At 55.5% G+C, this 26,611-nt stretch overlaps 5 protein-coding genes across 5 annotated transcripts; 1 reads left to right on the plus strand and 4 right to left on the minus strand.

Moving 5' to 3' along the window:
• Nucleotides 1-4,381: 4,381 nt before the first annotated feature.
• Nucleotides 4,382-5,485, minus strand: BZA05DRAFT_398774 (uncharacterized protein). The gene has a single exon (XM_051483746.1). It carries the CDS (start codon nucleotides 5,072-5,074, stop codon nucleotides 4,751-4,753), a length of 324 nt encoding a protein of 107 aa, XP_051339023.1. The 5' UTR covers nucleotides 5,075-5,485; the 3' UTR covers nucleotides 4,382-4,750.
• Nucleotides 5,486-8,481: 2,996 nt separating this feature from the next.
• Nucleotides 8,482-10,094, minus strand: BZA05DRAFT_50479 (NADP-dependent oxidoreductase domain-containing protein). The gene is made up of 4 exons (XM_051488369.1): nucleotides 9,735-10,094; nucleotides 9,503-9,651; nucleotides 9,275-9,402; nucleotides 8,482-9,198 (listed from the first exon to the last, which is right to left on the minus strand). Exons 1-4 carry the CDS (start codon nucleotides 9,866-9,868, stop codon nucleotides 8,647-8,649), a joined length of 963 nt encoding a protein of 320 aa, XP_051339024.1. The 5' UTR covers nucleotides 9,869-10,094; the 3' UTR covers nucleotides 8,482-8,646.
• A 2,326-nt stretch (nucleotides 10,095-12,420) lies between these two features.
• BZA05DRAFT_50497 (phosphatidyl synthase-like protein) lies at nucleotides 12,421-14,557 on the plus strand. The gene is made up of 3 exons (XM_051488370.1): nucleotides 12,421-12,720; nucleotides 12,783-13,194; nucleotides 13,254-14,557. Exons 1-3 carry the CDS (start codon nucleotides 12,632-12,634, stop codon nucleotides 14,205-14,207), a joined length of 1,455 nt encoding a protein of 484 aa, XP_051339025.1. The 5' UTR covers nucleotides 12,421-12,631; the 3' UTR covers nucleotides 14,208-14,557.
• Nucleotides 14,558-21,711: 7,154 nt separating this feature from the next.
• On the minus strand, nucleotides 21,712-24,133 carry BZA05DRAFT_398785 (uncharacterized protein). Its single transcript, XM_051483747.1, has one exon. It carries the CDS (start codon nucleotides 23,743-23,745, stop codon nucleotides 21,850-21,852), a length of 1,896 nt encoding a protein of 631 aa, XP_051339026.1. The 5' UTR covers nucleotides 23,746-24,133; the 3' UTR covers nucleotides 21,712-21,849.
• BZA05DRAFT_398787 (lactate/pyruvate transporter) lies at nucleotides 24,134-25,921 on the minus strand. The gene is made up of 4 exons (XM_051483748.1): nucleotides 25,657-25,921; nucleotides 25,365-25,592; nucleotides 24,886-25,312; nucleotides 24,134-24,831 (listed from the first exon to the last, which is right to left on the minus strand). Exons 1-4 carry the CDS (start codon nucleotides 25,809-25,811, stop codon nucleotides 24,196-24,198), a joined length of 1,446 nt encoding a protein of 481 aa, XP_051339027.1. The 5' UTR covers nucleotides 25,812-25,921; the 3' UTR covers nucleotides 24,134-24,195.
• Between the last annotated feature and the right edge of the window lie 690 nt (nucleotides 25,922-26,611).

Raw genomic sequence — 26,611 nt, forward strand, 5'->3', positions numbered from 1 at the left:
CGGTCGGCGGGAGCCGCGTCGGTCGACATGGCGGAGGGTGTTTGCGCTGACGATGGTGATGACGATGATGATGATGATGATGGGGTGGTGGGGGATGCCATGGTCGTGATGTGTGATGTGTGCTGTGTGCTGTGTGCTGTGTGCTGTGTGCTGTGATGTGTGATGTGTGATGTGTGATGTGTGATGTGTGCACGTTCTTGAGAGAACGGACGGACGAAAGAACGAAGGTGCTTTATGCTGCGGCTTTAAGCTGCGGCTTTGAAAGGCGTTTGTCAGTCTTGCCTTTCAATTGCAGCTTGCAACTTGCGGGCTCCGTGCCGTCGCCGCTGGGGGTGCAGTGCAGTGCAGGCTGGAACTATGTACTCACATGCAATGCGCGATAGGATTGATGCAGGCCGGCTGGAGATGGCGGGATGTGGCGGTGGGGGCTGGGGACGGTGATGGTGATGAGGACGACTGCTATGGAGTAATAGTAGTCGTTGTATAGACGATGGTCGCAGGAGTAGTAGTAGCAGTAGTCGTATAGACGATGGCAGTAGGAGTAGTCGTACAGACGATGGTAGTGGGAGGAGGAGTAGTCCCCGGCGATGAGAGCGCGGGTCGGTGGTGTGGAGGAATTAAGTTGGAGAAGAGCGAGCTGGGAGCTCTCTTATGTATGAGCGAACGAAGAGAGCTCGAGCGCTCGCGGGCAGTGACAGTGCTGTCACACACAGGCCAGGCGCCCGGGAACACTGTACGGTACAGCCCCATCCCATCCCCGCCCGAACCGAGCTGCTGCTGCTGCCTGTAGACTGCCGGACTGCTACCGATTCGATGAGGCTGATTGAATGAATTTACGAGTAATCCCCGCATGGCGATGAATCCCAGCACGCGGAACGCCCTGGATGACTCGGCCGGATTGGCAAGCGTTCGGTTGAGTCAGACGAGGGAGGGAGGAAGGCTCTCCAGACTACACTAGCATGATCGTGGCTGCCCGGAGTCGAGCTGCGGACTCCATGAGTCCAGTCGGGATGATGCAAGCGGGGCGAGATTCCGTGGTTTTTCTGTGCGCGCAAAGAGACAGTTCAATGCAGCCTCACGCCCGTGCCCGCTTGCAGACTTGCAGTCGGTCGGGGAGTCTCACGTAGCGCTGCGGACTCCAGAGCGGCCACTGTCCACTGTTGGGCCACGGCCACAGCAGCGCGAGGACGGGCTGCGCGGTGGAGAATATGAAGAAGACACATACGGTACTCTGCTATGGACTACAGGACGAGAGAAAAGCACACGCGTCCGTTGCATCTACGAGCGCATGCACAGCCGTCTTCACGCGTTGTCGTTGCCGCTACGATTCGTCTCTCCCGCTGCAACCGTCCGCCCTGGCCTGTGGGGGAAAGTCCACGCGAGATCTGCCGAGCTCGCGCTGTCTCTCTGTGTCGAGCAACTAACCACACAGAGTAAGTACGGGCTTGCAATTCAGCCCTGCCATCTATGCGGATCGATTGCAGCCTTGCACTTGCAGGGGGGGTGGAATCTTCCGGTGGCCAGGGGAGTCATACTCTGTGTACGCGGGGGGGCTGTGTGTGGCTGTGTCCACCCGGCGCCCGCTACCGTATCGGCGTATCCTAGGCATCCACCGGTCTGCACACTCTAATCGATGTTGGGATCCGGATAGATGGAATACGGTACGGTAGCTGGTAGGCAGGCAGGTACAGGTACAGCGCACACGACCGCACACCGCCCGTTAGTTATTCCCGCAGCGTTTGCTCGGTGGGAGTGGAGCATTCCGGAGATACATGTGTACATGGGCAGCTACAACGGCCTTCTCGATGCAACCGGTGAATTGGTGGTGGTGATTCATGTTGCATTCAACTTGCATCATGTCTACATACCTCCCACCACTCACTCCAGTGCAGTAGAGAATCGCACTCCAGGTCTCCTATCGCTAGTTGGTTGTCTGGATGGTTGCCTACCTACCGGTACTTCGCGCCAATCGGTGGAATGGGCCGAAGAAGGAAGACCCGCTGAGTCACCGTACAACCGGTCAAGAAGAACCACTGCACCAGTGACTCGGAAGTTAGTGAGCCATCTCCAATCGAGTCGTTAACTAACAGTTATTCTCGCAACTCGCTCGTGTCGTCGGAGAGTCCGAGGTCGGAGTATCGCTGGCAGTCTAGACTCGCGACTCCGGCGACGTCGGGCCAGTGCTCACTCTCCACTCTCCAGGATCGCTAGACGAGATAACTACCGTAGGGCTGCAGGTGTCTCACAGGGCGGATTTTACGTATCACATCTGATCTTACCCAGTCTCGTTAACTAAGGTTCTCTCGTGAGTCGTGGCGCCGTTGCGGTAGTTCCGGTGGATACGCTGGGTATGGTACGGTGGTTACCGCCCTGTCCTCCTCCTGCTGCCGGACGTGACAATGTGACACATGCACTCACCGGTGAGCGATCTAGAGTCCGCGCCGAAGCGCACAATCCGTCACTCCTTTACACTACAGTTACAGCGAGCAGTTTTACTACATATACAGCTCGATGCCATTCTGTAGAGGATGTCGGATGAGATAGGTACTAGTAACACCGGGTCTGCTGCTGCATAACTGGAAACTGGAAACCCGCGATATGGGAAGCTCGGAATAACCAATCGATCGGTACCCGTTTAATTCAGCCTTTCAGACTTTCAGGAACCGGTATGTAAGTAGGTTTTACCGCATAGGTGACTGTAGTGACGGAACACATCAGCACCATCGGGATGCATCACACCAGTGACCAGTACTCCGTGGTCGAACCAGTTTCACGCGTGAAACATTGTGCGGTGGGGGGGGCCAGTCAGGACTCGTCACTCGTAGCGTCCAGCCATACCGTATGTTGAGAATATGAGTGTGAGTGTGATATTATTCAGTTGCTTGAATCATTCGCAGAACACAGCAGATGACCAGCTAAACATACCAGACAGAGAATAAACAGGATTCTCGAGGTGCCCTCAAGGCGCCGTCGAAGAGGCGCAAAACTTGGCGCATATGACCAATATGACAAATGTGCAACATCTTGGACGAGTGACAACGGTGGCTTTTCAGCCAGAACGAGAATCGCAACATACCGTACCTCAAAGCCCGTGTTTCTACCGCTAGGTGCAATGACGGCTTGAATCCAACAACCGATCATCTTGCGTGTGAAGCGCTCGGATAGGTTGTCTGCTCGGTCCTCAATTTCTAATATGTAAGCCTGTACAAGTGCCGGAAAGGCCTGAGTCGCTGAGTCGCTGCTGGCCAAGTCCGTGTTGTAACATGTGGCGAGACGTAACTGATATGAGGGCCAGTTGACGTAGTCCTGGAAGGGAAATGGCGAAAATGAAGAATGATGGAGAAGTTGAGGTTCTATTCAACGTCAAAGCGCCATCTTATGGCTCTCCTCTGCTACCCTCAACTGTCAAATATACTGATATACACCGTCTGGATTAAGTCCTCGCCGAAAGGCCCAAGGGGGCTCTCGTCACCCCACCAAAAATATGCGGCGCCGAATGATCGGCGGTGGAGCACCGCGAGCGGCGGAGGATGGCAGAACCTAGATGTGCATTCAGCATCAAGAGCCTAGTTTCATCAGTATCTAAGTTTTCACTGTCCATCTAACATACTTTACTTTCCATATTATCAATCTATTCACATTTCGCATCAACAAAATAGGTATGTAGGGTCGCAGTCGGCTCCCGTGAGAATGAAATCCCGCAGTAAATCACTGAAGGTAAGAACGCCTAGGCATGTGAAGAATTTACGGACGAAGGGACATGCGACGAGTAACTCACGGTAGGTAGTACGTACAAAGGTATTTAGAAATGGACGAAATGAAACAAAAAAGCCATTGACTCCAAATGCCTCATTCAAGCCTGCAATTCTTTTTCTACTTTACTCGTAGTCTCGTATACATCATCGTTTCTAAAGGTCGAAGCGATCGATCCCTCATCTTCTGGTTTTCATCAGAGCCAACTTCGTGCTCGATAGCGGAATCGAGTAGTCCAGCTGTCCTCAGCACCTGTACACGAGCGAGATGGTAGGCTTCCTCTCTCCTCATGTATTCGTCGCGAGCGAGATGGTGGGCTTCCTCTCTCCTCCATTGTTCGCGAACGAGACGAGACGGCGGGCAACCAAATTCCCGCCCCCTCGGTGCCGATCCCCGGGCCTTCGCGCCGCTACGGGGGTAGCAGGTACACCTGCGTCCCATTGCGGCACGGAGGGAAAGCGGGGATACCCGCTGACTTCACCAAAGCCTAGGAGGTCGAAAGCCTCGGCTCACTGCGCCGCGCCGCCGCCTTGGGGGTGGCAGGTACACCTGCGTCCCATTAGCGGCGGCGCGGCGTAGTTGAGCGACAGCGAAGTTGCCGACCCCGAGATGGGGCGCACGCCACAGAATCCACTCGGTGTGGGCCTGCCGTTCAGCGGATTCGAGCGGCGCTTGCTGTCGTAAAGCTTTTGCCTGAGTTGCTGCACGCTGCTGGATGGTGGCGCTGGATGGCCCACGGCAGAACTGGCAGAAACAGAGTTGTCCTGGTTGGCAGCATAAACAGTCTGCTGCTGTTTTGCAAGCTTGTGAGACTTGGTGATAACAGTGTTCTTCACCTCAACGAGGAGAACTGCATCTTGAGCCACGCGAGCCTGTTCTTCAAGGAGCTTCTTTGTTAAGGCATCAACCATTGCCTCTCGGCGCTTCCAGTAGATGATGTTTTCATCAATCTTCTTTGAGTACTTGCCCAAGTATTCAAGCGACAGCCCGGCCAGACCTATGGCACTGAGTGTTCCCTGCGGGATAGCTCTGCGCGTGATGTCCTCCCAGCCCATTTCGAACTGAGCGACAGCAGCGACAGCGACAAGGTCGGCCTCGGCTTCCTCGTCACAGATGGCACGAGCATGCTCCAGCATCTCATCGGTGATAAGAACGTCCCCGGGCGTTTCGGGGTCTGCGCTTGGACCAATGTCCTGGTTGTAATCGACGACGGGTTTCTGGAACCCATTGCTGGATTGTGGTGTTTGCTGGCGCGGCCGCGCGACGGAAGCTCCAACTTGGTAACTACCAGGAGCACTGGGCTCCTCAGCAGCAGTTGCATCCTCTGGAGCCTCAACGGCTCCTGCCGGGTTCGTCCGGCGTCTTCCCCTCAGCCGGCGCATCCACGTGCGTTCCGGCTGGTGTTGTGACCTCGATCCTCGGGATCGCTATCACCCCCTCCTCCTCCTCCGACCACTACTCAACAGTTCCTAGTGGAGCTGTTGGAGCAAGTGGACCATGGTCCAATGTCTGGGGGCGAGAACCCCTCCGCCCCAGCTGTTGGGTTGCTGCGCTGGCATTCGTGGCCAGCCACAGCCTGGGGAGTTGCAGCTGGCGTCGCAGTCAAGGTACGACGCCGGAATCTGCAACTCCCCACCACCACCACCACCACCATCGATGACTAATCGTATACTCAGCGTCCACGGCTAGAGTTGCCGACACAGTACTGCACTGGAACCTGCAACTCCCCACCACGACCACTACCACCACCACCACTACCGCCAGCAATGGTCACTGGTATCCTCGGGAGTCTTCATCTCCGCGGAAGTCACAGCTGGAATTGCCGGCGCAGTACCACACCAGAATCCAAAACTCCCCACCATCACCAGCGGTGGCTCACTACATCCTTTGGAGTCTCCGTCTCCTCGGAAGTCTTGGTCTCGCCAGTGAGGTGCGACTCCTCCTCCGTAGGAGCCTCCACACCCGCGCCGTCGAATGAACTTGACCCATTTTTTGGCCCGAAGCCGAGGGAAATAATTCTATCTTCGGCTCGCACATCTCCAACTTCGATTACTGTCATCTAGTTAGCTTTGGAACTGGGATGATGGATCCGAGGGGTAGGAAGGTTAATACCGTCACTAATGAATCTTTCAAGGTCGAATCCTTCAGGCCTGCTGAGGGTTGAAAAAGTGAATTGTATTGTTTCGTGTTGTGTTGAAAGTAGGAAGTAGAGAAAGGTGATGTTGTGTTGAAAGTGGAGAGAGGGAACGGGTGGAAGGGGTAGAAGTAGGTGGTGTTGTGGGTGTGAGATGTCTCGGCATTCACTCAGCTGACAACCCTCACTTAAGCTAACGCAGTTAGCCGGATTACCCTAATCTAATCTACATAATCAAGGAGATTTCATTCATAGTATCTCACTCCGGCAGCCCAGTTGAGATCCCCGCAACGCTTTCTCGCAAACATGTCGATGGGCAGGGGAAGTGGGGGGGCCGCATCGGACTGGTCAGTACCGGGGGCTTTCACCTCGACTGGCCAGAGCGGGAAGGAAAAGGAGTTCTTTGGTTCGCCATAGTCTAGATAGGCTGCATGCGAAATAAACTGAAGATCTCTTTCGGAAAAGTATCATGAGGTTCGGAAGAAGACGGGGAAGTGTAAAGGCTGCTTCAAAATCCGGGGCTTGCTCGCAGACGAGAAATGCAGCCAGGCTATCCTAGACTTACTCTCATACTACGTAGCATTCTGATTGTTATCGCCAGCCAGTTTTACACAGTTGACTGATGCATCATCCACCTGCTCCATGGTTTTACTAGCCCATATACTGTACGCACGCCTCGGCGCAAGGCTTGAAGCTACATAATGCCAGAGAAGCGAGCGCAGGGACTTATCGCCGACTCGCCGCCCGTAGCAATTTACTGTCAACTGAGAAAAGCGAGTGATGGTGCGTGATGCAGAGGCTCGCAGATTCATAACGAAGAGGCTAGTAGCTAAGTACGGACATGACTACATATAAAACAAGTGGGGTGTAGGAAATGTGCTACGGATCGAAAGGACTGCGTATATGCACATGTTCACCGTGATAGCGGGGATACTGAGGCTGAAGTCCCAGACGTACAACTACATAACACTCAAACGGTCATACTCGAACCATAGCTGTATACAGCAGCCGGAGATCAATATTTCGGCGCTTAAGTTTAAGCTAGGACACCTAACCCGCTGTTATCCGTGAGAGGGGTGGAAGGGGCAAGGTTGCATCATGTACTCTACTTCCACCTAACTACCTACTGCCCTCCGCAGTTGCTCACGGAAGACAGACACACACCCACCCACCCACCCAGACAATCCTATCCGCCCTTGGCCCTGGAAAATCCTCTCTCATATGCGGCTTTCCCATCGGGAGCTTATCGCGGATCTTCGCATCAGGCACCGATCAGTCAACGTCGCGGCGGGGGTGGGTCTCACCCCCGACGACCGGCTGCTCCTGCTCCTGCTCGTAGAGCTGATTCACAAGTCCACGGCGAACAAGTCGCACGTGAGTCGTGCTCACCCAAAGTTCGAGTACACCTCCGTCTGACGCGCGGTACCAGGACTCGAGGCGCGGATGCTGTGGCCAGCCTGGATGCGGGCGGGCGGGTGCCGCGGGGTATCCAACGGCCGCGCAGCCTGCAGCCTGCAGCCTGCGGGACGGCGCGTACGAGATAGTGACGGCTGTGTGGAAGAGCTCCATAGGCGGGCGGCTGCTTACCAGCGGCGGAGTCCGGACACGACAGCGGGCGGCGTCAGAGTCAACATCCGCCGGAATAACGAGACAAGACGGTCTGAGTTTCCGACGATCTATGGGCGGACGCCGGCGTTTATTGCGCTAGCCCGACGCCGTCGATCTCCAATGCGGGACGTTGTGGAGACTTTGGATGGTCAGCGTGGGCGATGAGTTGCAGAGCATGTCGGAATACAATACCACAAGGTACCGTATCCGCTGTGTATGTCACACCCTCGAGGCGTGAGTTCTCTGGCATAACCGGCGAATAGCGAACGGCCAGAACTAATTCATAGGATACTCTGTCGACAGTCGAGCACAATGCGGAGAAACATCCTGTCATGGTAAGGCTTGCACCTCAGCCCCGAGTCCCCGACCGCTTCGAGACGATTCTGATGGAACTTTGGGGGTCGCGACGTTGTATGTTTTACAGAACGAGGACGAGAAGGAGGAGTAGTGGAAGTGGACTTGTGTGTCCGTTAGCTACGCGGCGAAATCTGCCAGCCTGACCGTTTCCCCTCGACCGTTGAAGCGATGAATTCTCCAGCCGAGTACCATAACCCCCAAGGTGCCAGTCCATCATACGAGTGGAACCACAGATGGACCACGTTCACCAGGCGAAGCCCGAAATCCGTCCCCCTCCAGCGTGGAGACGGCTCGTCAGCGACCGCCCATGCGAGCGACGAAAAAGTCCGGCTCTCCCTAGCAACGCCGCTTGCGTCCCCCTGGTCGTATCTGGCTAGAGTAGCCGGTGGTCATGCAGGACGGGCCGATACCCGACACCCCACCCGACGACCCCCCACGGAAACTCGACCCAGCCGATTCCACTAGAGTTTGTAGGCGTCGGCTTCGGGATGGCTGTAGAGTAGCCGTTCGGACTACCGGACTACCGGAGCCAGGGGTGGAGGGCGTGCTGACGGGGCCGTGACTCCGTAGGAGGCCGGGAAATTGCATGGCCGCGGGCCGGTAAGCGCTAACTGGCACTAGAGTAAGAGAGAGAGGGAGAGAGCCGAACGGCGTGTCATGGGGTGAGTGATAGACATGCATTTCTTCCACATTCTATCTACTCCAAGACGAAAGAAATCAAACAGCTACGAGTATGTACACGATGCACAAAAAGAGACAAGACACAGACGGAAAAGCAAGAAACTCCCAGGCAACTACTCCTCCTCGGGCCACAGGTTGAAGCCGAAAGTATCCTTCATATTGACGAAGCGCGTGTGTCTTCCCTCAGCGACGGCATTGACCGCCTGGAAGTCGTCCTCGCTCAATTCGAAGCCCTCAAAGTTACTCCTGATCCTGCTCGGGGTTGCGCTCTTAGGCAGCACGGGATAACCGCGCTTGATGCCCCAAGCGATGAGGACCTGCGCCAGCGTATGTCCCGTCCTCCGCGCGACCTCGTTCAGCGTGGCGTTCTCGGACACCCTCTCGCCGGTGGTGGGGACCTGGTTCTGCGAGCCCAGCGGCGAGTACGCGACGAGCAGGATGTTCTTCGACTTGGCGAAGTCGAGGAGCTCCTGGTTCGGGAGGAAGGGGTGGATCTCGACCTGGTTGGCGGCGGGCGGGATGGACGCGAACGAGAGCAGCTGCTCGAGCCGCGGGATAGAGAAGTTGCTCACTCCGATCGCCCGCGCTTTGCCGCTGCGGTACAGGTCTTCCATCGCTCGCCAGGTTCGCTCCGGGTTGTTGGTTAGGTCGTGCTTGATGATGTACTGTGAGAAGCGTCAGTGGGAGGTTCCGTCATTCGCTTCCAGAGAGCATGTTGGCACGGGAGGACATGAAGCGTACTTTTCCATCCGGGCCGAGCTTGGGCTGGTAGTCGTCTGTCCTCTCGGCAGCAATGGGCCAGTGCAGCAGGAAGAGGTCAACATAGTCGAGCTTGAGCTTTCGCAGTGAGTCTTCCATCGACCACTTGACTACGTCATCACCATTCGTATCAGCACTGTCTTCTTCTTCTTCACCACAGAGAAATCCGGAGCGAGAAGTGAAAAGAAAAAAAGGAAGAGAAAAGCTCACCCTCTTCCGGCTCGTGGAGGTGGTTCCAAACTTTGGTGCAGATAAAGAGGTCCTCGCGCTTCACCTTTCCTCCCTGCTCCTTCAAGAAGTCCGCAATGGCTTCACCGATCTCTTCTTCGTTCAAGTAGAACCACGCACAGTCGAGGTGTCTGTTTTCGCCCTTCGAGTCAGCAATTGGTCGCGTGCAATCGAGGGACTTGTCATGTCAGGATCTTGCAAAAAACACACTTACCGATAACCAGCTTCCAGAGCACATTTTGTGGACTTGTAGGACTCCCCTTTGGCGCCTTCATTGGCGAAGGTTCCAAATCCGACGGCAGGAATCTCGGTTCCCGTGTTCAGCTTGAATGTTTTTCCCAAAGACATGATTGCGGTTGGATCGGTACGGTAAGGGTGGGGTGGGGGAAGGTGATGAGGTGATTCGGAAGACGGTGACGAGGATGATGATAACGAAGCAGGAACCGTGCAAGGCGGTGGTGAAGATGATGATAACGAAGCAGGAACTGTGCAGGACTGTATCTGTCGTGATGGAGGGCGGATTGAATCGCTTTGAGCAGGAGAGAAGCGGAATCCAATGCGGGTTATCCTTCGGTGGTCTTTTACATCTCCCAAGAATGCGCTCGATCGAAGCCAGCCAGCCCCGTTCGACGTGCATGTACGCTTGCCAGAGCGTAGCTTTCCTCCCTTGCGTTGGCCTCGAAGGTTTTCCCTTCGGATGTTCCCTATGCTGTCGACACTGTGTCTGCGGCCGCGCGAGGAGGCGACGATGACGCAGATGTTCGCGGTGGTGCATTAGTCCATAACCGTAGCGTGCTGATATGTGCGGCAACTTTTGCGTCAGCATTCGAAACGAGGACCCTGATCCGAAAGTCTGCCGATTTCTCTTTTTCGACGCTGTGGACACTGGAATCCGCCGCCGCCGCCGCCGCCGACCCGCGAGGTATGTAGATAGATGGCTATCTTTCTTCTCGAGGCGGTTATCTACATTAATCTACATTGTTTTCCGCCGTCAAGGTTTGCTCGATGCTCGCGAGGGAGGCCTTCGATATCACGCGTGGGACTGCCGTGCCAGGCGAACAGAGAGATGATCAGTCAGATCATCACTATCATGATCCTGGGGGTTTCCGTCGCTGCTGGGTACCCACTACCAGGGGGAGTTGAGAGTGGAGATTCTCGCTGCAGGTACTCACTCTATTGTACCCACCTATCCGCGTCGTACAGCATATTTGTTATTTTATTCTTCGCGATCACGACTGGGCGATCGCCTCGGATCGCAGGGTGCACTCTATGTGGGCACTTTGTATGTGCATGCCATGTACCATGGAGTACTCCCTACTCCATCTTCATCGCCCGTTGAAACGATGCAATGTTCGCTGCGCGCCGCAGTGAAGGATCGAAGAAGGGGGGTTGGTTGGAATCCACCGATCGAGCGCAGCAGAATGGTTTGTACCAAACACACAGTACTCTGCATACCGGCACCTACTCTACTCCACTCGACTCCACTCCACTTCCCCTGACGATGATGATGGCACTGACTGCGCTCCATCAATATTGGTACCACAAGCTACATTATGTACCGGCACATACGGGCACCGGCTACGACAGCGAGTCAGCTTCCTTGTGCCCGAAGAGTCGTAGGGCGGGCCGGGCGGCGATGAAAACTCCGCCTAGCCGCACCGTCCGTGCATAAGGATGACGCAAAGCGTGTCAGAGAATTATCCGCTACGGGCCGTAGGATCGACAGACCGACATGGGCGTTTTCCCTGCGTTCCGTGACAGCTCAACCACATCCCAACCTCCGCCGGCGCACTTGGAGGGAAGGGGACAGCATGGGTCCATGGGATAACGGCTTTCGGCACGTTAGCCGCCAATCGTCCACACACCACCGCACCACCATACAGACCGCTGCACCACACGAACACACGCCGCCGACGCCGACGCCGCCCGCCGCTGCTGCTGCCTCTACCTCTGGCTGCACTCGGTCGTCATCGCTATCCATGTGGGCCCAACGCCCGAGAGCGTCTGTCCGTTTGCATCGGCCACTGGCGCATCCCACGCTCAGGATGGCTCGTTACCAGGAAGGGCGATATTCGGGAGATCCATGGGCATGTACATACGGTACCTAGGGACTCTGCCTACTCCTGCATGGCGCCCGGCGGCCGGCTTCTCTGACTTGGCGATGAGCCTTTCACCGCTCGCTCGCAACGGCTTCCCTGAACAGAGTTTTCTCTGTGGCCTTCCGCCGAGTTCGAAATTCGAATCCTCACCCACCACCATCATCAGCCGCATCCGAGACAATTCCCTCAGGTTCGGGATCTCCACTCGGCCAAGCTACCGGCAGGCCAAGTACGGCCAAGTGCTCAGTCCACCCCCCTTCGATGGCCTCTAAACCCACCCCAGCCAGCGCAGACCCTGAGTTTCCTGGGATCGCCGTCTCGAACATCCACAAGTGCGAGCCAAATCCTCAGATCCTGAGCGGGCTGCTCCAACCTGCGCGAGGGGACGTATTGGGAAAAGGGCTCCAGCTACTGTAGCCGAATTTACGAGAATCCACACACTTTTCTGCGGCCGAACTGTACATTTGGTCCCGCTTGAGGTGGTCGTGGTCGTGGCCATGGGTCGATGGTATGACCGTGCAGACTTCAAACCTTCGAAACAGACACAAGCTCGGTGGTCTAGCTGCGTCAACAACCTTGTGGGGCCTCATTTGTGCCCCATATCTGAATGAACAAGAAAAAAGAGTCCCGAGGTTTCCCGAGCCGACGGGTTCGAACGACGATCACAAGAACTGTGGGAATGAAGGGTCTCGTGTTCTGCGCCAAGCTGCCACCGGCTCGTCTCTAGCTGTACCAACCGCCGCCTGAGCCACGCTTGCGTGCATGGTTGACTGACTCTTTACGTCATCCAGCTGCTTCTGCTCTGTTGCTGTGAACGTACCAGATGGACAGACTGTCGAACAAGCGTCCGTTTCCGAACGAACGTTATATACCTCCCCTTCCCCCCCTCATTCAGTAACTATTCCTCAGCTTGCCTTAAATCCTACCTACCTACTACCCATTCGCACTCTTAAAACTCACCTCCTTGTATTACCTCTTCACCCTACACAACCTCCACATAACTTCTTTAATCATGTCTCCCTCCGCGGACGAAGTTTCTGCCACCTTCACCAAGAACGCCAATGGCAACGGTGAAGATGTTGCCACATCTAACTCTGTACCGTGAGTTACTCTTTGATTCGATATACCCCCTCGAGTTTTCAATTGACTGACAGAGCATCCAGACAAATGCACACCGACATTTCCCGGTCAGACGACGACCCACCATCTCCGATCGAGGTGCCGGCCACCCGACTGGCTTTGGCGGAGGTGGAGCGTCTGATGCACCCTCTCAGCATCCACCCGTCGCAGCGTGAGCGACGGGCGTCGCGAAACTCCTTTGGTGCTTCGCTCCCGATTCCCCGAGTACCCCGGCGGTCGGTTCTCCAGATGCGCCCTGGAATGCCCGATTCCATCCCCTCGTTCGATATTCTGGCGAGGAAGGCGCAGGATATGGCGCAGCAGAAGGTCGCCAACGCTAAGAACATGGCGTTCGCTTTCGATATCGACGGCGTGCTCGTTCATGGTGATCGGTTGATTCCTGAGGGACAGAAGGCGCTCGAGATCCTGAACGGTGATAACGAGTTGGGTATCAAGGTATGTACATCCAGCACCACAACCACCGGTTTGTCGTGGCTGACTTGATTGCGTGCTAGATCCCGCACATCTTCCTGACCAACGGCTCTGGAAAGCCCGAAGCCGAAAGATGCGCCCAGCTCTCCAAGATTCTCGGCTCGCCCGTGTCGACGAAGCAGTTCATCCAGGCGCACACGCCCATGTCCGCCCTGGCGCAATACTACAACACCGTCCTGGTCGTCGGCGGAGAGGGCTACCGCTGCCGCGAGATCGCCGAGCTGTACGGCTTCAAGGACGTCGTCGTCCCCAACGACATCGTGGCCTGGGACGAGACGATCGCGCCATACCGGGTCTTCGGCCCTTGGGAGCGCGCGTCCGCCCGTCCCCGCGACTTCGAAAACATCAAGATCGAAGCGATCCTCGTCTTCTCGGACAGCCGCGACTACGCCACTGACTACCAGATCATCATGGACCTGCTGCGGTCCGACGGCGGGCGCCTACACACCCAGGCCAAGAACCCGACCAAACAATCGCTGCCGATCTACTTCTCGCAGGGCGACTTCCTGTGCCCGACGGAGCACCCAATCCCGCGCATGTCGCAGGGGACGTTCCGCGTCGGCCTCGAGGCCATGTACAAAGCCATGACGGGCATCGAGTTGGAGCGCACCATCTACGGCAAGCCCGAGATCGCAACCTACACCTACGCAGACGAGGTCCTCTCCTCGTGGATGGAGGATATCCACTCCGAAAACGTCCTGCCGAAGAATGTGTACATGATCGGCGACAACCCGCAGTCGGACATCGTCGGCGGTAATGCCTACGGCTGGAACACGTGCCTCGTCCGCACCGGTGTCCACACCGGCGACGAGAACGATAAGGAGAACCCCGCGAGCATGGGGCTGTTTGAGAATGTCCTCCATGCCGTCGTCACTTGCATGCAGAGAGAACTCGGCCATGACTTTAAGTTCGAGTTCGACCTGAAGGCGCATAACCCCACCCTGCTGGACGCGCCTGTCTCCGCTATCGAAGTATAGTCCGCCCGCTACCGCCTCGTGATACCGCCGTTTGTCGCTTGTCTTTGATTGAGGGGATTGATTTGGGGGATGGGGGATGGGTTGGAGTGGGGGGGTGGAGCCCCTCCACCTACTACTACTACTACTGGCTGGTATTTGATCTTTGGGTCTGATTATTCACATTTTGGGAGTTCTATAGCCGCGGTTACTCGCTCGAACGTTTCGTTTATCTTTTTTCTTCTGTGTTTTTCTTCTGGGTTCGGTCTGTTAGATTTCTGCTTGCTCGCGCGCTGTTTTGGATCTGGTTTCGGATTAGGATTTCCTTTTATACTTAGATACTTGGTACGTCGTCGGTCGATAGAGAATCGGAGAATGGCGATGTTGCCAACCAATTGTTGATTTCGTGAAGCGGTGATTTGAATGATGTCTCGACTTGAACGGGATGATGCGCGAGTGGGACGTGAATGGTCACGTGAACAGACGCACATATTGGAAGTGTCTCGACCTCCCGCAGGCTGCAGCATCAAGCTCCGGCCACATATGCATCCTTTACATAGACCCATTGAAACCGGGCTCTTGGAAGTTGACACCTTTCGATGTAACTGGTGGGGCCGCAGACACGGTACGCAATCGCAAACGACATGTGTCCACTTCGAAGTCTAACTGTAGAGTACTCGGGTACTGACAAGCTTCCTGACGAAACCAAACCAAACCTTCCTTGAGGTTCCCTCTCCATGCCTAGATCATGGCTAGGATGGTTCAGATCACGTGCCAGTCGGACTAATCTCCACGCCACACCACATGCTGTGGCTAGCCAGTGGTCGGTGGATCCAGATCGTCCCATTCCTGAATGCGCCCCAACAAACAGAAACTCTCCAACCTCCGGATCATAATGTCTACCGATCCAACGGAGTACATACGACGCCCCACTTTCCAAGAAGTTCCAATACCCAGGAGCATCTTTTTTGTCATATTAACTTCGCTTGAGATCGGGCAGAAATCAAATTCTACGAAAGAAACTTTGAAGGTCGGTCTGGTGCGACGGCAATTACGAATTTACGGTATAGTTCTAGATGGCGAACATTTCCCCCTAGTTATGTTGTGCTGTCTTGTGGGCTGGACGTGAGAGCATGGCGGTTTATTTGGAGAGGTGCAATCCTGATCGAGCTGAGACTTGGTGTGATTGGGCGGCGTCATGGGATATCACTCGGCAGTGGCGATTGGCGTCGGGCTTGGAACAGTCAGTAAAATTTCCAAGACGAATCCCGTAGGTCGTCAACATTATTTCAGTCGATCCGGTGTGGTGCGGGGTGGCAATCTGGCGAAGATGGGCGAGATGTTGCTGCAGCAGCGGCGAGTGATTTTCCAGTCGGCCTACAACTCTCGCCCTCCATTCCCATCGTTCACGACAAGCTCCCGCGCAACTCAACAGCTTGTGTCCTCCTCCTAGCCTCCCATTCATTACCCATGTATACACATTCTCCATCCCCGCCTCCGCCGGCAGCGTATGCCAAAGCCCAAAGCACACATCCTTACACAGGGCGACCTTACTTCCCACAACCCTACAATGTGCGCAGGCATATCCCGTAGCATGTACGGCTCCCTTGAACGTCTTTGCATCCCTCGACTCGGGCCAGTTCTTGGCCTGCTGGCGCAGGTAGCGGCACATAAAACATGGCGGGGGCAACACCGGCGCCTTGGAATTCGAGGAGGTGCGGACCGAACGAGTCGATGCGGCATGTGGGAAGGCGGTAGTTCTTGCTGATGTAGCCTGGTGGTGTGAATGTCAGTATGGGAGGGAAGGGTGATGGAGTACAGGGTACTGCGTACCCTGCTGCCTGCTCTCGGAACAATTGCCTTGAGGCCTGTTGCCCTGTAGGTATTTTCCATCTGCGACTCGCTTCATCGGTTCGCCTTGCTGCGTATGGGGACGACGGAGGGGCGGTAATCCCGGAGCGGCCGCTTAAAAATCCGTCTTGTGGGCGTGGTCGTCGCGATATCCCTCCTGTACCAGCTGCCACGCCAGATCTTTCAGGAAAGTTCTACAATCGTCGAAGCATTCCTCTTCGCAATTTCCACGTTCCCACTGGTCCTGACGGGCAACGACAAAGGAGTTTATACCGGCGGTGGAGAGCAGCCAGAACAACAGCGGAACTCAGGTTCTGCGCACGGAGAGGTGGCTGCAGATGTAGCTGCGTTGCTCGTCTGCAAGCCAGGAGTCGACGCCGAAGCCGCCGCCGCCCATGTGCTGGTGCTGGTTGTACTCGGAGACGATTATTGGGTTTGGGAGGCTCTTTTGGCCCCTACTGTCTTTCCAGCTCCACTCCGTGTCGCTATAAGTTGCATACGGAGGTCGCACAACGTATTCGGTCGTCATCAACCGCGCCAGTTTCTTGTCCTGCAGGATGATGCACAACACACCGTCCACTACCTCTCCGGCCGCCGTGCCCCGTTCAAAACCGCCATGTTTCTCCTCGGCCCGTCGACGTATCGCCGGATATTCATCACAACTTGGTCTTGCCGTAGCGCAGCAAGTAATTCTATGTCTCAACAGAGCTCTGAACAGCGGAACATTAGCGAAGTAGCTATCGCAGAAAATCATGAACCGATGGCCGCCCCAGGGCAGAGCATAGCACAGCCAAAAGAACGCACGCGAAGTTGCGCTTAGGAGCAACGGGTTTTCGGGGCCGTCGGGATGCGGGCCTGGATACGGCTGATCAAATCCAGGGCTCAAGCCGCCGGCACGCGATGAAAACGCCCAGTTATAAGTGTAGCCACGGTCGCTCAGGGCCAAAATCTTGTAACCGTTCAGAAGAGGCTTCGATGACATGCGGAGGGTGGGTGGTGTCCGGCACGTAAACTTCACCATCATCGAGTCTAGCGAAAGATGGCTTGCCGGGAGATGGCGCTGGAAGCGCGCTTTGAGGTGCCCGTTCAAGGGCTCTAGCTTGTCGTACCACCGTGTGCGCGAATGTGTCGATGGTGGTGAGACGTGGAACCAGCGTTTGATCTCTTCGAACCGCACTCGGCCCATGTAGGTGGTGATCCTGCAGATGGCACACTGTCAGTACGTACATGCATTACCAAAGAAAAGGTGTAGGATAAAGAGACCTGTAGTTTGGCGCCATGTGATTTTATCCCAATACTCCTCCACCGTCGCATCTCTATACACGCCCATATATATCAACAGCCCGACAAAGATCTTCATCGAACCTGGAGTGACATCCTTCTACCACTTCCCTCTCCCCCTCGTATTCTGCTCTTCCGTAGCCTTGTGCGCTCGGTAGGCATTGGTATTGGCCGCCAAGGTTTCAAACTCGCTGTCTGGGAAAAAGAGCTTGAAGTAGTCGATTGGGGCGAGTGAGGAGTCCGCGTCGTTGAATCTCCCGGGCCACGGCAGTAACTGCAGCTTGCGTTTATGGATTGGTTGCGGATGTTGATATGGAATGTACTCGGGTACTGGTGGAAGGCGAACTTCAACATCCGACGAAAGGTTCGGCGCTTTCATGCTCGGCTACTTCATGGTTGGCGATGTTGCCATCCAATTCCGCATCCTCGTCGAATGACCGACCCCTTTGGTTCTCGTAGGTATATTCTTCGTCCAGCATCATGGTGTTGCGAGAGCCAGAGCGAGAGCCAGGCTTGGATTTTCTTTAGCCGAAGCGACCTCACCGTACATACCACTGCTTGGCATCAGTCCGACATCAGCCCGACATCATAACCTACACACTAGAGTAGTTGCCTCCACCCACCTGTAGCTCGGCTCCGCGGAAACAATCAAATTGGGCGCGTGAGTCAACATAAAGAATCCATCACGATGCACGCGGAGATCTCACTCGTGAATAGTGAGGTAAAACAAGGTTGTTTTCTCAAATCTCAACCCTCATGGTAGGAGCTCCTCATATCGCTCACTGCCCAAGTCTTCCTCCAAGCTGACCCCCATTGCGTCTCGTCTACAGTTCATTCCAACCAGCTTTCGCCACCCCTTATAAGACAACATCAGATAACATCCTTTCCTATGAGCCATCGCCATGAATCTTAGCTGGCATACAACAGTCCTGCACAACCAGGAAAAAATGCCCATCATTAGGGCAATCAAAAGAGAAAACACGAAACAACCGCACAAACGTCTTGCCATCTTGCAAAGCTTTTTAAACAATATTTCATAGTAACGTCTCTATTCAAGCACACCGCCAAAGCAATTCTTTCGGTCCTCACACAGGCTGTAATAAAAGAACTCAGCAAATCCACCCTCGTTTTCCGCGAAGAAGGTATCCACGAAGTATTGATGGTGCGCATCGTATACGGCGTCACCGGTATCTGGCACAAGATGCACTGGTTGACCGGAGACCTCGGTACAGAAGAGCCTCGGGGTAAGAATTCTCATGCACATCGAGTCGAAGTGGTTTTTTCCACAATGGAGGCAGGGCCGTAAGGGCTGGAGACGCTCTGCTGGTGCAGCGGTACAAGGCCTCCTGGCGGTGTTGGTTGGCGTCCATCCGAGCCATGAAATCGACTGTGGAAACCGCCGGGTGTCTGGTTCTCGGACGGGCTGTTGCGGCTGCCGCTCTCCCTGGCGGTTCTTCCGAGTCCCCACCCTGCGGAGTTTGGGTTGCGATTCTCTTGCCGGTGCCTGGCTGGCCTGGTTTTCCACAACTTCCGAACCGCCGAAGGGCCAGCAGTTAGGGGTTCGGGCTGGGCCCTGGTACGGCCCTGGGCATGGACTATTCGGGTTCCTTCCACCGCGCAAACGGTTATCCTGCGCGATGAGCGCGTCACGTAGCCCTTCTTCCACATTCTGCAATGCTAGTAGATGAGACGAGATGGAGCGGTCCGCCTGAACGGTCGGCAGACATTTTTGCAATTCTGGGTCTAGTTTAAAATGGGCCGCACGAAGTTTCGAGTTGTCGTCGGAATTCGGATAGGCGTCAGTGACGAGGGACAACATATCTGTAAACCAATACATCAGGGAAGCACCAGACATAAACTGCTCCACCGTAAAGCAGGAATCTCGACAGGAAAAATTTGCCATGGCCTCCCCGACGGGAAGGCGGAATTTTTCCTGCAACGTCTGAATCCAAATTGCGCAGGTGCCTGAGTTGTCTCTTATGCACGCATTCTTGATATACTGGTCTGCTATGTTGTTCCACCAGGCCACGGCTGCGCCCCGGAAGCAACTCGGGAGGTTCCTTGCAACTGTGTCCGCCCCGTATGTTGCGATCCAGTTGGCGATGCAGTTGGTGAAGGTGTGAACATCACGGAATAGGCATCCATCACCGGGACGGTACACAATTCGTCCGGCCCCGTAGAATGCTGGCACGTCAGGCCAGAAAGATCCAACAAACTTCTGGTTCCACTCCCGCTTATAACGTTTTGCGGTGTTGAAACCCGTCCCATCATGAGTGGTCGATGCCTCGCCATCATCCGTCTGCTGAATGCGAAGGGCTTCCGTAAAAGCGTGAGCGATACGTGCATCTTCGTGGGTTGGCAGCTTCCCACTGCTAGTCTGGTCGCCCTGTGGTGGTAGGATGAAAGACACCCTGTCTTCTTCGATGGTGGGTGATGCAGGAGACGATACCGTTTGGCGGTGGGGTAAGGGTGAGTGTCCGGGGGCTGCTGTTGCAGCGGGCCTGTTGAAGAGAGGGGAGGTGGGGTTTGTTGGTCTGATGGGAAGGGGAATGTTCATAGGGGATGTTGAACAGCCTTGCAAGCCTGCACCGCTGTCGGAGGGACGCTGGAGGTTTTCGACAATGGCGATGCTACTGGCGAGGTGGGATCAGCAATCCTGTCGAACAAGAACGCGGTGAGGAGGTGATTCTCTCGATGAGAGTCTCCCTTATGTGCTCTCGCTCGGATCAACTCTTGTTGCAGTGAGTGTTAGACTTACTAGTGTACGGTGGGTATGTACGCGGAGATGGTACTCGTGACAAGTGAGGCGAAAGAAGAAGGTTGTTTTCTCGAGCTCTCGTGATCAGGAAGGAAGACGATGAAGATAAAAGATGATGAAGATGAAAGATGATGAAGAAGTGGAGGTTGTATTCGACTTCGAAGAACCATCTACTCTGATATGGCTCTCCTCCGCTACCTACAACGTTCGGTGTCACTCGGTATGGCTAGTCCGGTATCACCAACTGCGTTGGGTGGTGTGACCATGGGCGGAGGGTGTTGTTTTGATTCGATTTGAGAGCGGGCAGGACCGACGCACGAGCGGTGGAATTTCGCCGACCTGGCTAGACTAGATTCGGTGGGGCCAAACCGTCGAAGAGCTCTTGTTTACGTTGTCGGCCGGTCTGTCTGTTCATCGTCCATCATCTGTTTTATCGTTCTCATCATTGCTTTCGTTGCTTTCGTTACTTTTCATCGATCGTTGTTTGTCCTGATCTCGCCATTCAACTCGCGGGGTACTTGAGGTTCATCACCTGAAGAACACAGATGGCTTTTTCTTTCATTGACACTTCTCTCCCTAGTCAAATACAATCGGTCTTTCGTCTCTCATCACAGTTGCCTGAGGGTCATCCATGTCCCTAGTGCTTCACAAGATATCACCAACAGTCGGAATCACCGATCCGACTAGCCCGCCTTCTATTTTATCTTATCTGATCCTCCATCTATCCTACATGTGCTCCTCTCATGGTGGTGGCAGACGACACAGCACCAGACACAAACACAGAACCCGCTCACCTCCCCTCCCCATTTTCCTTCCCTTTCCAGCCTAATTACCTAATTATGTAGGTACGCAACCGAGGAACTGGATTTTGTAGTCGAGCTCACAGGAGGTTAGACGGGACGAGAACTAGACTAATGAGTGCCTGGTACCTTCATTCATTGATTCAGTCATTCATTCTCCCATTCCTTCTTTCCTTCTTTCTGCCTTTCTTTCCAGTGGGCTAAGCGGAGATGATTGAGCGGGGAGGAACAGGGAGGGGTTGACTCACGGGGAGGGCTGGCCAGAGTGCAATGTTAGGTAATCGGCACGGTATCGAGCTCACGACCAGCGGGGTCGGCGCCAACAGCCGTGTGGAAACGGATATGTAATCTTCCATGATATACTAATACCAAGGTCAAATGCAATGATTGTACAAAAAAAAACCCCGGCAGCGCAAGGCGTGTCACCCGTCGAGTGATATATAGTGCTTCATCCCTGATGCCCAAAACAAAAACCGTAGAAAATAAGGCAGCAACTTTCAAGGCGGTCACGTCCCAGGCTCCAGTCAATGTCAACTGCAACTCTGCGACTCTGCAAGCGAGCAGGATTAATTAAATTACTGCTTATACTAAAGGCTGAAGCCCTGGGGCGAGCGATGATAACTTGATCCGTGGCTACTCAAGAAGCAGTGGGATGATTGCTCCCCCAACTCCCGAGTTCCTTCTCCGGTCGTGTTCATCCCATCGATGGTACTACCACGTACCTATGCTACAGATCCAGCTGAAAAGATCGAATCAACAGTTGTCGGTGACTGACCCTCGCTGACATCTCCGAGATTGGACTCTACCCGCAACCCATACCGAAGCAAACATATAGGTAAACCCTTCTTGGATTACAATCTGAACGGAACTAAAAATACACCCAAACCACCAAATGGCAACGCACACTACGATACAATTCCAATCTCCAATTTCTGTCTGTCAGACTGTTCCACCTCATTACTCATCTTTTACCTACCTATCCAGCATAAACCCCCCGTCCCGCCTGCCTCCAAACCCACTCAGCAACGCTCCTTCCAACCGCGCCACGTTCAACCGCCGCACCAACCCACCCAGCAACCGTTGCAACGCCGACAACCAGCCCACCCCAGAGCGCCCAATCCATGACCAGTTCCATCTCCGATTTCTCACCGTCCTGGACACGGTCGTACTTAGTGAATCTCTCGACGCCTTCGCGGCGGCGGACAACGTCTCGGCCACCGTCGCGGGGACGCTCAGCTTGCAGGTTTACGACTGCCATCTTGAGCGTCGAGACTTCGTTCTGGAGCTCCCAGATCGCCGTGTCGCGGGGCGCGAGGATGCTGTTGAGCTGGGAGCGGGAGAGGCCGGGGAGCTGCAGGAGGGGCGTCTCTGGTCGTGGGGTTTCGGGACGCGATCCAGGGCGGGTTTGCGGGCGGCGGTTGGTGCCCTCGAGGAATTGGCTGGTCGGGGGGAAGCGCCCGATGTAGTCTGTGGGCGACTGCTCGGCAACGGGGGTGCTGGCTGGGAGTAGTTTTTCCTGTGCGAGGGGGGGTACGGGGACTTCGGGCTCAATGCCGAGTTCGATGCTGGAGCGCCGAGGAATCTTGCCTTTGTGGCCTTCGTCAACACCGTCGCCGGGGCGCTTGGATGGCTCGGTGATGGAGGGGCGATGGCGAGGGGTGGCCGGGCCTGAGGTGAACTCGACGGGTGGTTGTTGTGGGATGGCGATGGGGCGGGTGGAGAGAACATGCTGGAGCTTCTTGTGTTCGAGTTCCTCGTGCGCAGAACGTTGGTGCACCGCGTCGCCAATGTTGGTGCCGAAATCTCCAGGTTTGATGTGGCTATGCTGGAGCTCGCGAGTTTCGGCGTCCGGAGCGGCATCCTTTCGGTGGTGTTTGCCGTCTGACGGATGGTCCTTATCAGCCACCTCTGGTTTCTTCACATGTTCGGCATTGCTACTGCCCTTCCCTCCGTGCGACGCGCGAGCCTTCGTAGCCGCATGCTCCGCGTCAGCATGCATATCACCCTGATGCCTCGATGGCTCCATTGAGTTCCCCATGCGCTCGCTCTCATGCTTCAACTCTTGATGCAGACGATCACCAATATTCTCGCCCATCTCGTCCGGCCTCAACTGGATCTTATCAAGCTCAGGAACCGCGGGCGTATTCTGCCCTCCGCTTCCGGGGCCAGCCTTTGTATTGTTCGGAGTCTTTGGTACGGTGCTGGGAGACATCGAAACGTTTTCGTAGGAGCCGCCCAGGCCGCTCTCGTCTTCGTGAGGAGTGTCGGTAGCGGCAGCGGCAGCGTAGCTGTGATCCTCGGAGCGCGAGGTTGGGGAAAGGTTCGCGTCTTTCTCCTCCTGGGTGCCGGCCAGCCGGCCAGCTTCGATCTTGGACTTTGCAGTTGCAGACTCCATTTCCTTGCCACCGAAGGTGTATCGCACGGTGACGGGACTCTTATCCACTTTCTGACCCCCCTCTTGCTTCGCCTTAGGCTCAACCTTGCCCTTATCAGTCCTCTGCCGCTGAAGCACCTCTTTGTTCTTCCCGCTCAGGTACCTCACCCTCGTAGGACTATCCCTTCCCTTCCCTTTCTTGTCCTTGTTGCGTTCGCCGCCCTGATCTCCGTCGTTCCTCGCTTCAGATTCGGTCAAACACTCTGCGAGATTGTCCCTAACCGCCTCCTTCTCCTTCTCTTCGCTCAACCGTCTCTCGAGCGACTCCTCAAAGCTATGGGCGTCGGGCGTCGCTCTGACAGGCGAGATCTCGCCGGGGCTCGTGTCGGATGAGGAGCCTGACAGTGGGGTTTGCGGATCGCTGGACGCGAGGATGTGGGCTGGCGGGTTGTTTGGGGGGGGATTGCGGGTGCGCTTGGATTTGGAGGTTTTGCCCATCGTGGTTCTTTCTTTCTTTCTGGGAGAAAGCAGATGGCCGAGGGGGAGGGGGGAGGGATGAGGGAGGGATCAGCAATGGTGCAGATGGTAGGACGCTGCGAGGTTATGTAAGGATTGGACGATGTGGTGGGAGTTGCGTCATGAGATGCCGTGATGGTGACGTCAAGGAGATGTGTGAGGGCCACGGGAAGCGAGCGAACAGAAAGGCTGCCGAGAAGGCTGTAATCACGGTATCACGGGTCGGGGAGGATGATGGCATGGGAAGCGAGGGGTGGACGGTCCTCGGTCTGTGTAACTCGGGCCGTTCGTAGCCCAACAATCGTGTAGGACAGTCCCGTAGCCAGAAGTTGACCACTGTGAAATCTGCCGAATACAAGCACTTTGTTAAACTTTTGAATCCGCACCAAATATTTTGTTTCGCTAATAGCACACAATTATCAATCATAAACATTACCCCACAATCTCCCTCCCCTCGGCCACCGGCTTCTCCGACGCCCGCTCCAGGTCGCTCGCCTTGACACTGGCCACCTCATCCTCCTCGAGACTCAAATCTCTACCCAACTTCTCGGGCCCCAAAAACACCAAAACAATGACATACGCGAACACAGCACCCATGAATATGGCCATGACCTTGGCGTAATCATATCTCGCCTCACCGCCATCACTATCCTCGAGCGGGAACCTCTCGCCAATCGTGGCCTCGATAGTCGAGCTCGCCGAGCTGACAAGGTTACCGAGCTGGTACGCGGTTCCGACCACGAACGTGCGCATCCCCGGCGGCGATAGCTCCATCAGGTGGATGGGGATCACGCCCCACGCCCCCTGCACCATGAACTGCTCAAAGAACGCGGCCGCCATGATGTTGTTGCTGCGCACGTACGTGTACGGGTACACCAAAGCGCCGCCGAGGATGCACGCGCCGATTATGGAAGTGCGTCGCCCGATGGTTTGCGACATGTATCCCATCGTCGTGCCGCCGAGCATGGCGCCGAGGTTCGCGACGACTTGCGTTACCGTTACTTGGTTGGACGAGAACTCCAGCTGGCTCTCGAGGAGGGTGGGGTATAGGTCTTGGGAGCCGTGGGACTTTGGATCGGTCAGCGGGAGTTATGTAAGTGAAGGATGAGAGTGCAAACAAACCATAAAGTTGAATCCCGCCATCATAAGGACCATGTACACAAGCGTGATCCAATGTTTTTTGAACCCGACCTTCGCCTCCTTCATGAACGTGCTACCGACGCCCTCCACCTCCGCATGTTTCCTCAGCTCCTGTCTCGCCAGGAACGCGTTGGTCTCGGGCAGGTACAGGCGCCACAGGATGATGAGCGCGGGCGGGCAAGCACCGAACCAGAACAGCGGGCGCCACCCGTGGGTGGGGTCGTGTGCGAGCGCGCGAGAGAATACCGCCGCGAGAAGGTACCCGAACGCGTAGCCTTGCTGGAGCATGCCGCTGAGAATTCCGCGCGCTTCCGGTGGTGCGTCTTCGAGTGCTGTGGCGGCGCAGTTGCCGTAGATTCCGCCCATCGCGATGCCGAAGAAGGCGCGGACGATCAGGAAGCCTTTGTAGCTGGGTGGGGGTTAGTAGGAGGGAGGGTGGCGGGAGAGAATGTTGTACGCACCTGGTCATGAAACCGGTGAGGAGCTCGAAAAGGATGAAGAGCAGGTTGTTGATGATGAACGGCCACTTCCTTCCCCACTTGTCGGCGGCGATACCGAAGGTGATGGCACCCACACTTCGCAGCATCAGCACCAATGTTATGCCCCATGTGATGTCCGTCTTCGAACGGTCGAATTCTTTGGCCAGCGCGGAGACGGTAAGCGACACGGTGAAGAAGTCGAAAGCATCCCTATGCGATTCCCATCTGTTAGCATGCGCAAAGACAGGCTGGTGAGAGGGGGAGGAAATCGTACCAAGTCCAAGCGACAAAAGCGATCAAGAAGAACCGCCATTGATGCCAGGTGAGCGTCCTCAGCACCGCGAAAGGGTTGGGCGGTACATTTCCGGTGGGCTTCAGTGTAGTGAATCTCGTAGCAGCGTAACGACCAACGCTCATGTGTTCCGCCATTTTGGTGATGGGCCGCCGGGTGGATGATATCGACGAGATGCTGGTGCGGGTTCGGAACACGGACTGACAGACAGAGGGGTTGCCATCCACACTTTATCGAAATCCAATCCGCAGTGATAATCCCTATGGATTACCGCTTTCGATCGCAGAGGGAAGGCAGGTGGGTCTCGTGAGGGATTTCGCACTATAACCGACACTCCGGCGGGGGAAGCACGATTACTCGCTCGCCCACGCCCTTCGGGTACCCACCCTGCAGTGTATAAATCCAGTATTACCGCACCCTCACGATTCGCGTGGGATGTCTCCGAAAACTGTTCGATGAACCAGTTTCTGGGTACGTAAGGAAGTACATGGCATGTACCGTAACGTTGGACCGGTGCTTAAGTGACACCTTCAACCATGGATTAACAAACTCGACATACACCGGTGGGTACTTGCTTAGGTACGTACCCCGGCTGTCACCGTCAACAAGTCAGGTGGATTGTCCTCGTCGCCATCGGCACCCCCAGTCCCACCGCACGAATTCTCGTCCATGACGTTTCGATCGTGCATGCGATCATGGATTCTAAACGTCGAAGTAAGCATTTGCATGCATGAAGATCGGCAGCGTGCCGCATGCCGAACAGCCGCGCGGGTTCACCAGCCCAATTAGGCAACAATTCCGGGCGCAGTAGGTGTGATTGCCTGTGTTCGCGCTGGTGGTCCGAGACTACTGCATGCGGGGTAAGGAAACCCATCTGTAAGTAGAGAACGGAAGGAACCGTTCACGGGAGCCGACGGGTGGAATAGTATATGTGGAG

Source organism: Tricharina praecox, assembly GCF_024521635.1.
Source record: "Tricharina praecox strain CBS 144465 chromosome Unknown BZA05scaffold_13, whole genome shotgun sequence".
NCBI classification, from domain to species: Eukaryota; Fungi; Ascomycota; class Pezizomycetes; order Pezizales; family Pyronemataceae; genus Tricharina; species Tricharina praecox.